Source organism: Lepeophtheirus salmonis, chromosome 12 (genome assembly GCF_016086655.4).
Source record: "Lepeophtheirus salmonis chromosome 12, UVic_Lsal_1.4, whole genome shotgun sequence".
NCBI lineage: Eukaryota > Metazoa > Arthropoda > Copepoda > Siphonostomatoida > Caligidae > Lepeophtheirus > Lepeophtheirus salmonis.
The window spans coordinates 10,439,490-10,456,381 of NC_052142.2; the positions used below are offsets into that span (position 1 = coordinate 10,439,490).

Consider the following 16,892-nt stretch of genomic DNA (forward strand, 5'->3'; position numbering starts at 1 on the left):
TATTTTTTTTTTCTTGGTCTTCATCATGATTGCTAATTTTGTTATATTTTTCCATTCACTTCAATTTCCTTTATGATACATCATTGTAACTTTAATAATCATTATTATTTCATATGCTTTCAAATATTCATCATTAAATCAACAATTTTCTATACTAGTTTAAAAAACAACTGCAAGAAGACTGATAGTTTATAAAAAATACTTTAGTATTTAAGGTTAAAAATGTTAGAACTTCATCTGATCGATGAGTTTAGGATCAATTGTAGTCCTTTTAGTGTTTTGTGTTCAAAGGGGTTATTTACAGTTTCTATAATTTTGTTTTTCCTCTCAGTGGGGACATTTTCATCAAGAAAAGTGGAAGCTTTTTATTCCTCTGTCATATACCAAAGATGATTTGATATTTTTTTACAAGCATTTGTTATTATTTTTTCATCTATTCAATTGTATTTTATTAAACTCTATAAAATGTGAAAGTCGAGACAATTTTTTACTCTTTTTGTGTTCCAAGACCTTAATATATACCTCAACTGCAAAGCAGTATATGTCTCTCAGCCACTGTCTATTTAAACATATTTTTAAAAATTGCAATCTTCCTAGAGTGAATAAGTTTTGCCATTTATCTGCTCGGTAGCAACGTCCTTGTTATTTTAGACTTTATTCCTGAATTTGGTACTCTAGCAATAAAAATTATTTGTCAATTCAATTAATTGTTTTTATTATCACTTTAGCAATTCTGGGAACTATTTCGCTGTTATCTTCAGCTCTTAAAATAATTGTTTATTCAATTTACTCGAATTTGCTTTAAATTTTTTAAAGATTTGAATACTTAGTCTTGATGAAGATGGAAATTAGATAGAAAAAATTGACTCAAAAACAATCTAAAAAAATGATGACCACAAAAAGGAAAATTGTTCATTTCTGTTCAATTAATATACAACTTCAATTTTTACGTCCCATATTCGAGGAAGTCGTATAAAAATACATCCACAACACCTGATATGACACTCCCCCATCTATAATAATTAAATCGCCATCAGTTGAAGTATTTTCCCTTGCATCTTAGGCGATTTTGATATACTAAGAAGCTGATCAAATCATTTTCTAGAAGCTAAGATTGAAAGTGTGTCTACAAATTCTTAAATTACTACCTCCTTTTTTACGTGATTTTGTATTTTTAATTTATCTACCGTCTATGTATATAGATAGTTGGATTATATATCGATAGTTTATTTTAGAATATAAAGTATTATTACACGAACAAAAATATTTAATAAACTATGTTGTCTTAATGAAAACGTATTACTTAATTAGATACGATTATATAATTGTATAAATCATCTAAGGATTTAACATTTGTAGAGCGCAAGGGGGTAGCAAAATCTGGAAATACATCAATATTATTGATTTAAAATTTATCAGTGAATTTTATACACTGAGTCAATCTTTCATATTCATTATTATTTTATTTTTTTTCAAATATTAACCCAAGATGGAAGAGTGGTTTAAAATACCACATGATGTTAACATAGAAATTGTAACCACGGCAAATATTATACATAGCTTTATAATATGATGAAGTTTATATTAATTTAGCAACATAGTTTCTTGTTAAAAATAATGTTTTTCACCCAAACAGTTTCATTGATTGAAGCTTATGTTCCACCAGTTAGTTTTATAACTCTTTGTCTTTCCCAATGAGTTATACTATTATCTCGAGTTGAATTATGCTCCGTCACTCAACGTCATGTACCGTATATGTCCTAAGTCTTTGTACACTTTTTATACAGATAAATCGTTTAAATTGCACGAAAATATCATAGAAAGGGTGAAATAACAAAAAAAAACGGGTTCCTTTTTGGTGTTTTTGAAGAAATAAACTCAGGTTTAGGTTTTTTAGGAGTTCCAAAATACAGAAATGAAAAAACTTCTTCACAAAATCGTTGCACGCATTAAAGCCAGTGATAATCCCCCCCGTGTTTGCACATAGCTTTGGGATCAGATAATATCCATTTTAATGGACTTGTCTCGGAGTCTACAGACTTATATCGGATTCGGTGAAGTCTTAGCTTAGATCCATCCTGACTTGTACTCGAGGATTGAGGACTTGTACTCAGAACAAATATATGCTATGCCTTTCTGAGGATCTTTGTGCGACTGAGATGACAAGAATGATGTATTAAATGTATATGCATTGGAAGAGGTCAGTTCGTATGTAAATTTATGTTAAGTGAATAAAGAGATAATTATGGTCTCAGAGCGTTATAACAGACAATTTATTCAGTTTTTGTTCTTTGAAATTGATGATACAACTCGGACAAGATAGTAGGAAGACATGGAGGCATAATAACGTAGAGTAGTCTTGGAATCTTTAAAATAACTTGAACTGGGAAACGATGGACTCGACTAGAACTAAGGATATTAGATCCAAATTAAGGAGTGTTCTGTTAAAAGTGCTTTGGTCATTTGAGGATTTGTGTGATTAAAGTCAAGAAAAACATCATTATCTTCTCTACTCTCATTGTATTTTAAAAGCGACTTATATGTTTATGTTAATGAATAACACAAGTTTGAGTTAGTAAGATAATACCATTGGACATATGTTTTATTTATTAACAAAAGTGGAACTGAAATCATCAAGCAAACAACTATAATGAAATGTTTATATATTTATTATTCATATATTTTACTAATAAAAATTAAATATTTGAAAGATATTAGACACCAACTATTTATTCAAGAGTTTAATTGGACAATTTCGTTATTCGTCTTTTTGTAGGTGGATTGTTGTTTTTTCCGTATTTCTACATGGAGCTCAACACGCTTATCTTGCGTTAAAATATTTTTAATTTATTTAATCATTTGTTTTGCAACAAAAGAGAACGATAAACATTCCCAAAACAGAAAAGAAAAACAATTTCTTTAATTTCTTATTAATCCAAAAAATTGAAGAAATCATCATCAAAGAGAGGATTAGGATTGATGTTTTTTTCTAGTGATTTCAAATATATTCTTTGTTTTGGTCGTCTTGTTTTGCATCAATTTGATTTCTTTGACTGGCATATTTCTAAATCTTATAATAATTTTAATTTAAAACAAATTTAAGTTGCAAGGAACTAGGTTGTATTTTAGTCTATTTCCTTAAAATTCTCACTGTATTCTTGGTTGTTTAAATTGGACCTCTTGCAAAGTAATCAGAGTATAATACAGAATGAAAGGACGGTGTTAGGTCCATTTATCCCACATTTATATTACTTTTATAAGCAAGAAAACAAAACTTGAAACTAAATTGGGTGTTAGAGTTCAATTTGAGCTTTACCTGAATTTCTGGAAAACCTGTGTAAACTACGTCCAGATAAAGAACACTTGTCCAAATTGGAGCAACCTTATATACAAAAATATTTTACCATTTTAGTAAAACTCTAAAAATATCTTATATGAACAAATACAGAAAAGGAACTTCGTTGATTAACAATCTGTAATCACAATTGAAGAATAAATAACACACTCTTTCCTGGATCAGCACTTAGTTGCCTCAGATGGAAGATTTTAATTTAATACTGCTTTTGTATTTCAAAATTCCAATAACGATCTCTTGTCGCCTCTAAGTAATTCTTTCCCTATGATATAACCTAATTGACTTGGTACAATATTTCTCCCAGTTGTATATACATCTGCTGATTGATGTACTTTAAGAAAGGAGAAATAGAAATAAATAACGTGCAATGCATACTTCCAACTGAAGTTTTTATTATTGTTCAATAGGCAGTGGCAGGGAGTATTTATTTACGTCTCTCGTCATAGCCTCCACTTACAATGCAACATGTTTCGTGACAAGTGCCATATATTTAGACTGCTATTTGATTAGTCCCTTTGTTTTATATAAACCTTATGTATTGTCATAATAGAATGAAACAGGCTGCATTACGTAGGTACTCAAATGACTCGAATCTTCGAAGTTGTATATCTTGAGCATTGAATTCATACTTCCAATGAATATCAAGTCAAGTTATGATAACAATAACAAATGACTCAGAGGCTCTTTCAACAAATTTTTTAATTTATTTTTCTAGTATGATACAATGACATATGAATTTTATAACTCTATATATTTATTCTATCCAATCTAGAATGAAAATCCGGCTCCAACTTTAAGTACATGTAAAAAAAAATATTAATATAAATTCCTTTTTCAATCTTTAATTCAATCAAAATATTTAATTATTGAATAAATGTAAATACATATTTAATGACAATAGGAATTGTTCCAAAAATATTTATTCGAAACTTATGTTATTATTTTGTTTTATTAATTGCACTAAGTATGGTTGAGCTAAAATCTAAAGCAAGTTTTCAGGCACTCAAAGATTTCATGTGTCTAATATTTCTTAATGTATTATGCTAATGCATGTTTGTTAATCCATGAGTTTTGTCCAATATAAATAATACAACATGTCTAATGATTTATAATTGATAATGGAGATTTAATTGATTTAACTTTCCTCTATTCAAACCGTTGTTGTGTTTGTATATTTTTCTTTTATCTTAATATATGTCATATTAGTGAAAGGCAGATCATTAGTCCGCTCATGTATTCCTGAGCACGCTCACGCTCATTTACAAATTTTATGAGCATCCTCCCGCTCTATTAAAAATGAGTGATGCTTATTGTTTAGCTCATATAGGTGTATTTGAATTTGACAACTCTTTATTATTGCAAATAAAATAACATATTGCAAGTTCAAGTGTGCCATACTATTTGTGACAACCATAAATTATTTAATAGCATATATTAAGCCAAATGATTGGTTTAATTAAAATAGGTGTGTCAAGAAATTTTTATTGCCTTGGGCACGACAAGTTTGTACACTATTGTCTTAGGGGACATGTTTTTCCGAGGTTTCGTGCACTATCTTCGAGTGGAGCATCATAATTAGCTCGAGTTGCTATACAGTTTTCTCAAGTTTTTGAACTTATGCTTTGGTGAAATTTTGAGATCTTATGTTAATTTACAACATAAAAATATTAGAAAATCGTATTTCAGATAGGAAAATTCGTTTACGAGTTATCTTCGAAAGGTATATCCACAAAAGAAGGATCTAGAGGTGTCTCTGAGGGAATCGATATCTGAGTTTTCTTAGTGTGGCCAGCAACATGAGAGGCAAACTCGTCAACCAATATAGCAGAGAGTCACAGATACTTCACGGGGGAAAATATTCTAGCTTATCTTAAGACATAACTTGAACGGTCTATTCTTCTTACCTTTAAAATTTTTTATCCCTGAAATTTTTTGATGTTTCCTCATATGAGGTAAAAACAGAAAAAGAAATCAAATTTACATAAATGAGCGAAAATTCAAGTGATTTTATTGCTCTTATAAAATGATGAGGGCACTTCCACTTACTATTTAAAACAATGGACACACTCCCACTCTCGATCAAGACTTTGGAGCGGCACTCAATGCTTTGGTATTATATCTGCTAAGAAGAATTTTGCTATTTTTTCCACTTCGTCAATTTTTCTTTTTTTCCCTTCCCAATTTTTCCTCTGCCATTTTTTTCTGACACCCCAAAATTCACACTATTTTCATTAATACATAAGGGAGTCGAAAACTTTTAACTTGATCATCCATCTCAACTGATGCTCGAATTTACAATTCTGAGTTCCACAAAAATATAAACAATGTACTGTTGCATGACAAAAGTTCCGAAAAAATATACAGGAAGCATAAATATTTTGATGACATTCTTTCATTGAGTCGTTTCATATAATTAAAAAAAAAGTATTTATAAATTTTTTTCAAATTAATTTTAAATTCCTTTAAGGAGAAATATATTATTCCTATATCCGTAAATAGAATAGGTATAATATATTTAAAAATACTTATATTCGAATTTTATTTGTTTAATTAACATCTCAAGACTCCAAATGAGGTAACTGACAATGAATAAGTATCACAGTTTGCTTGATTGGTGTATATTCCCATGCTCTCATAACTACTTCTACTAAAAATTCTTCAAATCGTCTGTTTTACAATGTCATCTTTTGGTTTAAGTTTTATTAGCATACCCACTGGTCATATTTTCTACAACTCTATTGATAATTATATTTAAGTCCTATCTACCAAATAGAATCTTAAAAAATTATGTGACAAGACAGTTGAAATATTAATGAAACAAAAAATCATGTTCCTCATATCTTAGAATTAATTTATTATAATTCTAAAAAAGATTCTCTCAAAAGAATAGAATAAAAATTACTTGAGATGGGTCTTTTATAGAGCACGAGGATATTATGGCTGGAATCTTTCTCTACAAAAATATCTTGGACTAGTGTAATATTTGTATTTAATATGCCCTAACCAATATATGTCTGATGTCTACTACTATTTTACGATTAGAGACGTAAAAATTATGTAAATCCTCATGGGGGTAATTTTAAAATAGTTTATGTTTTAAGCCTGCAATGCATTAGTGCTTACATACCTTATGACACATGTAAAAAAAATTTAATTTTTATAAAATCTTTTGAATTTCATATTCAATCATAATAATACGTTACAAGTTGATCACGAATATGTAATGAACTTTTTTATATCAAATCTGGTTTTCGGGAATTTTCTAAAGAATTTATAGATTTGAGTGAACTTTTGAAAATGGAAAAAAAATCGATAATTCAAAGAAAAAATAAGTTTTTCCGTTGCAAATTTGCTTAATTAAAATATGTGCTTATATTTTTTATATTTGATGATCTAATCCAGAGAAAATGAAATTTAAATGTTAAAAACTACTTTATTTTAAGGGTTCTGTTTGAATAAGAATAACGGCTTGTGGTTTTTTAAACTATACATTGTTTTTCCCTAGGATTTGGATAATCATATATATATATATAAGTACTTATATTAAATAAACATAAAATTTTGAAATGAATTAACTAGTTTTTTCCTGAGTTATCGATTTTTTTATTTTCAAAAGTTGGTTCAATACTATAAACAGGGTAATAACACTAAAAATTCAAATCAAAAATTTTGAAAACCAGATTTGATACAAAACAAATTATTACAGATTATTTATCAACGTGTCAAGTTCTACAAAAACTGAATATGGAGTTCAAAAGATATCTTTTAGTTAACTTGTGTTATTCTTTCCCATTTTGAAAATTCAAACGTATTAGCGGGCAAGAATTACAATAGTTTATAGTGATCTGAAGTTTAAAGGGGTAAAATGGATTTTTCAAAATTATTTTATGTTTGTCTATAATAAACTCAACTGTAACATGGGGTTGGCTAAATTCAGGTGAGTGTTATTTAAAAAAAAAAAGCTTATGTTTCCAAATGCTCGTACTAATTATTCCTATCTATTTTGAAAAATTCAGATGGCAAGGTGCACAATTGCTTATAGTGATCTCTAGGGGTGTGGAAATTTTCAAAATTATCCTGAGTATACATTATTTATAAAAAATATAAGTCGGTAACCTGCAATATATTACTCCTATATCCATAAATAGAATAGGTATAATATATTTTAAAATACTTATATTCGAATTTTATTTGTTTAATTAACATCTCTAGACTCCAAATGAGGTAACTGACAATAAATAAGTACCACAGTTTGCTTGATTTGTGTCTATTCCCTTGCTCTCATAGCTACTTCTACTGATTTTAATCTTTTTAATTGTTTGTCTCTATTTTGAAAATAGTATCTTAAATTTAACACTATATACTTTTTCTATCAATAACACAAACATTTATTAACCCTTGCCTTTCACTATTAATAAGTAAAAAAATAAATTAATTTCGATCAATTTCTAAGCTTTTTTTAAAATTTTGGATAAATGAGTCAAAAATTTGAATTATCAACAGTAATTATAGTTTGTTCATTTTTATGTAACTATTCTGTCTTTGTTGGGGATCGATTCGAAATGTAATAACAAATTCTCTAAATTTAGAGTTATTTGTAATTAAATCTTCTTTATAATTTTTAAAATTTAGTATAATTAATTTATTAAATAATTAATTACTTCACGTTACAAAAAAAAATATTTTTCCCTAAAATAGTAAAACTTTAAATTCAAGCACATAAATAACATTTTCATATTTCTATTAAAATTTGATTTATAGAGTTTTTTTTAAACCATATTGATAAAAAATTTCTTATATAAATGAACGATTATAATTTGTATATAATTATTTTTAGCAATAGACATTTATAAATCAAGACACTACACATAGATTTACTTGATTTTATAATTCTTTAAAGAAAACATAAAAAAAGTAATCATTATTTGAAAGAAGTATATTTGCCATAATTATTCACTATTTAATGTTTATATACCTTAGAAAACAGCCTCAAATTAACAACAATTGTATGGAAGAAAGATAAGATTAATTTTTCAGAAATATATATCAAATACACAAAAATTAATATGATATTAGAAAAGTTAAGACTTTAAACATTGAAGAAAAATAATTATTGACGAGGGAAAGATAATTTTAGCTTACAGGGTTGTGTAGAAATTAATGGAAATTCAATTGACTGGATTCTTGGTTGTTCAGTTGTTCCTTCAGTTGTTGATAACGAGTAAGGTGATGAGTTATGATAATAAAACATAATCTAAAAGTAAGTTTTTCTTAAAACTATTGACTCATAATTAATTCATACATAATTATGTTCATGAATTTAAATACTCAAATATTTTTTTCTTCAAAATTTAGCAAAAAATAATTATTTTTTTAAGCATAAATTACTTACAAACAATATTACACTTGGTTAGCACACTTGAGTCGAATAAAAAAATGTTTTGTTATCAAATAGATGACTATCCAAAATGTATTAAAAAAAGAAAGGCGGCAAACGGCGGCATTTTCTCTCTTTTCTGCGGCGCATGAATTATATTTCTATCATTTATTTTTTAAACCAACAAATATTAATGAAGACAAAAACTCACACATGAATATCTTTGATTTAGATATAATGCATAATTAAAAGAGCTTGACCAAATTAAATAATCAAAAGTTTATTTTTCATTACGACAATTCCGCTATATAAGCTCCTCCTTCAACTCCTCCCATATTATTATATATTTATAAAACTTTTATATTTGTATTTCTTATATTGTAACTTATTCATATTTTTACTCATGGATTTGAAATTTCTAGAATATAAATGAGTATATATATAACCCTTTGTAAGTGAACTGGATTTTTCTTTTATCCTAAATTTTATTAAATTGCTTCATATTGTTTAGATGGATTTTATAAACGGAAATTTTAGTATGCTCCTAAAACATCCGTCAGAATGTTGTATTTTTTTCAATTTTAGGTATAAGCTTTGGTATTAAAATAAAATTTGCTGCTAATAAATATAAATTGCTCAACTAATACAAAATAAAATATTACATTTTTGACACATAAAATTTGTTAAAAATAATATATAAGATTTATTTTAATTGATATTTACGAGTGAAAAATGAATTAAATACATTTGAAAATATAAAAAAATTAAATAACGTAATTTTGAGTCAATGTCCACTATGTATCACATAAAAAACCATTTAATATTTGTGGTAACATTTTACCCGTGACCGGAAGTTATGCCCTGGAAAGTTCTGCCAAGGGAAGTTTCGCCCTCATACATATATTATAGCTATAGCTGATAATATTGTAGAGAAAAACGCGTGCAAGGAGAAGGGGGGAAAAAAACATATGGTATCATTGTTTAAAATACTGATGTGATTATCATCTGCCTGCTTTATTATGATTTTTGAGGGTATAATGAATGTATTTATTAGCAAAATGTTTAATGAAGATATACTACGTATAATTGACTTCGACGTTTTTATCCGTTACAGTAGATTTGAAAACGTCACACTCCATGAAATTGTAATTCATTATGAACCTTATTCTCAGAATAATAGCTAATGAAACGACAAAGTAGAGTATTTGAAATATATTTGCAGCTCAAAGTTTAAAAAAGAGGGCTTTAATGAAATATAATATACATATTAAAAAATAAACCATTAAACATTTAAGTTAAATATACAAAATTAAACAATTAAAATCATATAACTATTAATAATAATAAATTATAAATAAAGAATATTGAAATAATAGATTAATCCAGATAATTTTGTCTTGTTCTAACATCGGAATTCAGTTAAATATTTCATAACTTTAGGTTGCAATACACAAGCGAGACGTGGAGTTTAATCAAAAAGATAATCACCCCTCTTCTTCATGTGGAAGTTGCTATATACAATTGTGCACAGGATAGATATATCTCTACCGATGAGATCTAACTAATTATTAATAATAAAGTAAATGTCAAAATCATAAAATTAGACAATAAATATATTAATAAAAAAATGTTAGAAATAAATTCATCGTAAAGATTTAGAGCAAAAGCTAATTATGTAGTAATGTCCGGCGATATTACTCCTTATTAAGAGCATCAAAAAATATTTCCCCCCCGTTATTTAGGTATGTTTATATAACAACATAATATTATCATGAAGGATATACATAATTGTTAATTATAATGCAACACCCAATGTAACTACCCTCGTTGTTGTGACCATTTAAACAGTTGTTTTTGCCTTTTATGAGTTTTCTGAACACCATTTCTTGGAGCCCATCAACCATAGCTAAGCCTTAAGTGATAAAAAAGTAATATTTAATGACTATGTAATATTGCAAAACCTAATTATCATACCCAAGTCTTAAAACGAAGTAAGGAGTCTCAGACAAACTTGTTGCAAACCATCCAAAGCTACTACCCCCGTTGTTGTGACCATTTAAGCAGTTGTTTTTGCCCTTTACTAAGTTGTGTATCATAATTCTTGATATGTTTAGCTAAAATAGAATCATATTTTATGGTTAGATTTAAAAAAAAATTGAATACTTACTGTGAGATAGTACAAAATTCAGAGTTCCATTTCGATATTCGTAAATACTTTTTACTGATAACTTGATCGTCATTTGGTGTGGATGACTCAAATCATTTTATATGTATTTCTATAAATGACATCAGTAACAACATCCTCCATTAATTTAATGATGGTTCCTCGGGAAGGGATATGTTTACCCTTGTATTTCTCCATAAATTTTTTGAAAGTAGATGATTAGCAATGGATAAGGTTATATTACATACAATAAGCATCCTTGTGAAATCAGAGTTAAAGTCTGACTTGATGTATTCATCGTTAAATTGATTTTATAGATGAATATCCATACTCTAGTTATGAGATGAGGATAATGAGTGGCGTGTAATTCTAGACAGGGGACTAAAGGCACATTTATATCGACAAATCTGACAAACCATCTGTTTCTCATCCGGTAAGTATTTTCCAAATTCCTAGGCCTCCATTTTCAGAAATCCAGACAGAAGGTGACGTTATTTTAGGCATTTTATTCAGTTCTCTATCGACTATCCCCATCTAATATTATTATATTAATATTGAATAATAAAGGCAGGAATGATAACGTTCATGATTGATAGAAGAAGATGTATATTATTTAATCAATGATGCCATAAGTATTTCTTCTCTTCTCCTCGCACGCTTTTCTATTCTTACCAAAATTATCACCCTTAATTATAGCTGAGGTTGATAATTTTGGTAAAAATACAAAAGCGTGCGAGGAGAAGAGAAGAAATACTTATGACATCCTTGATTAAATAATATACATCTTCTATCAAGAACGTTATCATTCCCGCCTTTATTATTCAATATTAATATAATATTAGATGCTGATAGTCGATAGACAACTGAATAAAATGCCTGAAATAACGTCGCCCTTTGTCTGGATTTCTGAAAATGGAGGCCCAGGAATTTGGAAAATACTGACCGGATGAGAAACAGATGCCTTGTCAGATTTATCGATATAAATGTGCCTTTAGTCCCTTGTCTAGAATTACACGCCACTCATTATCCTCATCTTATTACAAGAGTATGGATATCCATCTATAAAATTAAGTTAACGATGAATACATTAAGTCAGACTGTAACTTTGATCTCACAAAGATGTTTATTGCATGTAATATAACCTTATCCATTGCTAATCATCCTACGTTCAAAAAATTTATAGAGAAATACATGGGTAAATTCTTCCCTTCCCGAGGGACTATCATTAATTAATGGAGGATGTTGGTAATGCTGTGTCATTTATAGAAATACCCCCATTGTAAATTGTGAAATTAAGATAATTTTCAGCATGTTTAGAGTCATCCACACCAAATTACGAAATGGAACTCTGAATTTTGTACCATCTAACAGTAAATATTCATTTAAAAAAAAATATTATTATACAATATGATTCTATTTTAGCTAAAATTATCAAGAATTATGATACACAACTCATTAAACGGCAAAAACAAGTGCTTAAATGGTGCAACGGGAGTAGTAGCTTTGGATGGTTTGCAACTAGTTTGTCTGACATTAGTTTCTCCTCTTAAAGACTTGGTTATAATAATTAGGTTTTACATGGTCAATTAATATTACTTTTTTATCACTTAAGGATTAGCTATGGTTGATAAGTTCCAAGAAAATGTGTTCAGAAAGCTCATAAAAGGCAAAAACAATTGCTTAAATGGTCACAACAACGGGGGTAGTTACATTGGGTGTAGCATTATAATTAGCAATTGAGCGTATCCTTTATGATAATATTATGCAGTTAAACAAGCATAAATAAGGGGGGGGGGGGGAATATTTTTTTCATGCCCTTAATAAAGATAAATATCGCCAGACATTACTACATAATTAGCTTTTGCACTAAATCTTTACGATGGATTTAATTCTAACTTTTTTTTATATTAGTATATTTATTGTCTAATTTTATGATTTTGACATTTACTTTACAATTAATAATCCGTTGAGATATATCTATCATATGCACAATTGTATATAGCAACTTCCACATGAAGAAAAAGGAGTGATAATCTTTTTCATTAAACTCAACGTCTGGATTGTGTTTTGCAACCTAAAGTTATGAAATTTTTAACTAAATTCCGCTGTAAGAACAAGAATATATTATTGGGATTAATCTATTATTTCTGTATTAACATTTTGTATTCATAATTTATTGTTGTTATTAGTTATATGATTATAATTGTTTAATTTTGTATATTTAACTTAAATGTATGATGGTTAATTTTTTAGTATATAGATTATATTTAATTTAAGCCTTCTATTTTAAACTTGGAACTTCAAATATATTTCGAAATGCTTTATTTTATAGTTTCATTAGTTATTACTTTGAGAATATGGTTTATAATGAATTACAATTTCATGGAGTGTGACGTTTTCAAATCTACTGTAACGGATAAAAAACGTCTAAGTCAATTATACGTGGTATATCTTCATTAAACATTTTACTAATAAATACTTTCGTTATACCCTCAAAATCATAATAAAGCAGGCAGCTGTTAATCACATCAGTATTTTAAACAATAATACCATAAGTCTTTCTCCCCTTTCTCCTTGCATGCCTTTTTCTCTACAGAATTATCAACTTTAATTATAGCATAAATGTATCTTCCACATATAATTTAATGTCTTTCTTTACTTCAACTTGAAGTCCTTTGTAATTAATTATAAAAATTATGTCATTTTACTAATCATTATGAAATCATTGTTGTTTTTTATTACAATGAATTCAAACCGGAATTTTTACGGTTGTACTTAAGCAAAGGGAAAAGAGGAAGAAGGAACACAAATAAATAATTTTGAATGAACATAGACATAATAAGTATTATTACAGGGAGGACTTTAACTTTAAATGTTCTTAGTCTTTTATTCATTTTAACATATACTGTGAGTATTTGTAAGAATTTATTAATTGTTAATAACTTTTTGGCTTGAAATGTTTAAATTGAACAGGATGAAACTTGCAACGATCATTATCAGAATCCCTTTGACTTATTCCTGCTAAGAAATATAAAATATTCAATTTCTAATATTTGGTACTTTTTTTCAGCTTTTCTAGTCATCATATCTCAAGACGGATTAAGATCAGGGTCAACCGTAGCCTAAGCTTCCAGAGGCAATTGGATAACGCAACAGAGACGTTTTTGAGTATACCGGAAGGGTTTTTTGTATATTAATATAAGGTCGTGCGTGGGAAAAACTCTGACTAAGTCATCTAGCATTTTTAATTTTTTTTTTTTTTTGCAGATCATAACGCGAGTTCTATTTAAGCGGTTCTATAACTGGATTCTACAAACTAATAAAAAAAAGCATATAAAAATAAATCATTTCATTAATAAACAAAACTGCATTTGAGTAGAAAAAAGTGAATAAAAATCAATACATTTTCCTAATAGGAGTCCAATATAACCGACGCAATTACATTTCAAGGCCTAACGATGCAATGATATTTGGATTTAAATCCTACATGACACATTTTAAGAAAATGAATTAGTTCTGAACAAATTTTAAAACTATATTGATTGTCCGAGATAGGTGAAGAAAGAGGAGAGAAAGATTGAATGTGTTGTCTCATGGAGCCCACATTAAGGCGAGCACTCTTGTTGGGACTTTTTATGTAAGCCGAAGATGAAGGAGTTGAGAGGCTCTACAATCCGAGTTTTTTGTGTGACTTGACACATACCCTTGCCCCCTCCTGGATGAAGACGAACAGGACGTACACATATGCCAGTTACTTAGTTTTGTCTATGAGAAGCACGTCCTCAGGATCTTACGCAAACCACCTGTCGTGGATTCCACCAAGATCTTCTCATCCTAAAAGAGTTGATCATACAAAAATATATATTAGGGATAAGACGGTATGCCAGGCCCTCGGTTACGTACGAACCGTGTTCGAACCTTCACGGTACAAGGTTCAGTAAGGTTTAATATTAAAAATATATTTTTTAATAGAATTAAGGTATTTTTTCAATATTTTAATCATTAATAGTTTATTTTCTGTATAAATAAATTATTCTTAAATATAGTTTACTTCTCTAAAAGAAGATTGATATAAATATACACGGTTTATATAATACTATTAATAATGAATTTATAATTTTTTTGTAAAATAATAAGCTTGTCTATATTTTCCAGTAATAAATAAAGACAAACTAGCAGTTATAATATCATCAGCTTTGGAAGCAATTATTTCGATTGTACCTGTAGTTGTGGAACAATACTTACAGATGGTTATATTTAGTCCGCCACTTTTTCCCCATGTTCGCCATCTTTACACGGAAATCCAAAGTGGTCCCAAACTGCAGACTTGTAAGTACAAGATGGAGTTATATTCAACTCTACATCAAATTTTCTATCCAAAACTATTGGTTGGTCGATGATGCTTAAATGAAATCTTAAAAAAAAGTACAGATTACTTCGAATTAACTAAGAACAAAGAAGTTTTGTAATAGTGGTTGTCTAAATATTTAATTTGTAATTGATATTTATGTCACAAAGTATATATTAGATTTTGAAAAAAAAAAAATAATAATAATAATAACTGGTTTATTTATGTTTATATTATGTATAATATATAAACCAAATAAAGAATGATAAATAAATAAAAATAGCTAAAATTTTATAATACCAAAATATTATGTAAAGTAAGTATATATACGTACTGCACCGATGGTAAAAGCGTACCAACCCGCGATACAACTCCGTACAGTACCAGTCCTAATACATATATATATATATATAGCTCAAATATGTGTACACTCACGATAGATAGACAAGTAGTTACACTATACTTATTTCTTAAAGAATTTAAGAATAATGACATTTGCAACTCTAAATGAACTCTTAATACTTGCATGTGAGTCTACCCATAGATTACTCAACATTTGGATATACTCTAGCCATGCAACCTCGTTATTAATTTCTTTAAAAATAAATAATAAACAATTCTTATTAACCCACTTCCTCCTAACGTGTCAAAAAGTGCAAGAAAATTAAGTTTCTTTGTTCTCAAATTGTGTCGTTAAGAAATAAGATATGTAATTACTTTATTTATAAAGTACTAATCCATAATATTTTCCCCAACAAAACGGGGAAAAAAATCAAAATTAATGCAGTTTTGGAGTCAGAAGAGATCTTTAAGTCTTGTTAAAAATCTAAAGTTATATTTTTCACAATGGCTGAGCAGAGGTGCACTATACTTTGATAATTGGATATGTAATGACTATAATAATTTTACTTTTTCTAAATTTATTATATATTATAAAATTTTCCTTAAAATTTCAATAAATAATTGGTGATAGGTTTTTCTAAATATACAATTGCATTGTTATTTGTGCAAAAAGCTACTCTAGGGGTATATATTAACATTTTTAACATTCCTTAGTTTTCTTACAACAAGTGAAATATTATATATTTTAGAAGATAAGGAAACTTTGTTTGTTGTTTACATTCAACCTCCTGATGTTAATGAACTAATGGATGAATATTCTGGTGATGAAGATGTTTTTTCAGCTTCTAACCTGAATAAAAATCAGTTGATGGCTGAAGCTGAGATTGAAAATCCCAACGAGGATGATTTGCCTCCTATATCAAAAAACTTTTGGCGAACGTTGAACTAAAAATGTTAATCATCTCAGTAACGAAAAATATTTCCCGTCATTTGATACCTCTGTTCATGAAAAAATTCCTCAACGAAGTCTTTTTGGGTTTTCTTTTCGGATGATTTAATGCGTTTGATAATCACAGGAAGTGATTCATACTGTTTATATAAAAATTTGTCCTTAAATCTAATTTGGATGGAAGAGTTTAAGGTTTTCATTGGAATCTTAATAATCTCTGGATACAATAAACTACCTACCAAGCTAATGCACTGGTCAAACTGTGAGGATGTGCCAAATTTAGCATCTAGCAATTTAATGCAATGAGACAGATTCGAATACATCATGAAAGTTTTGCATTTCAAATCAAAAAATGAT

General features: G+C 28.2%; 1 protein-coding gene across 3 annotated transcripts in view; it reads right to left on the reverse strand.

Moving 5' to 3' along the window:
* The window catches only part of LOC121126634 (uncharacterized), a 48,674-nt gene extending 33,397 nt beyond the window's left edge, over window positions 1-15,277 (reverse strand). For 2 of the 3 annotated variants that reach the window (XM_040721932.2, XM_040721934.2), the window contains exon 1: window positions 8,498-8,725. In XM_040721932.2, coding sequence (XP_040577866.1) covers window positions 8,498-8,606 — 109 coding nt within the window. In that variant the 5' untranslated portion in view covers window positions 8,607-8,725. Of the gene's footprint in view, window positions 1-8,497; window positions 8,726-15,141 lie in introns of those variants that run through there. The other variant, XM_040721935.2, reaches the window with a different exon arrangement.
* Window positions 15,278-16,892: the final 1,615 nt, after the last annotated feature.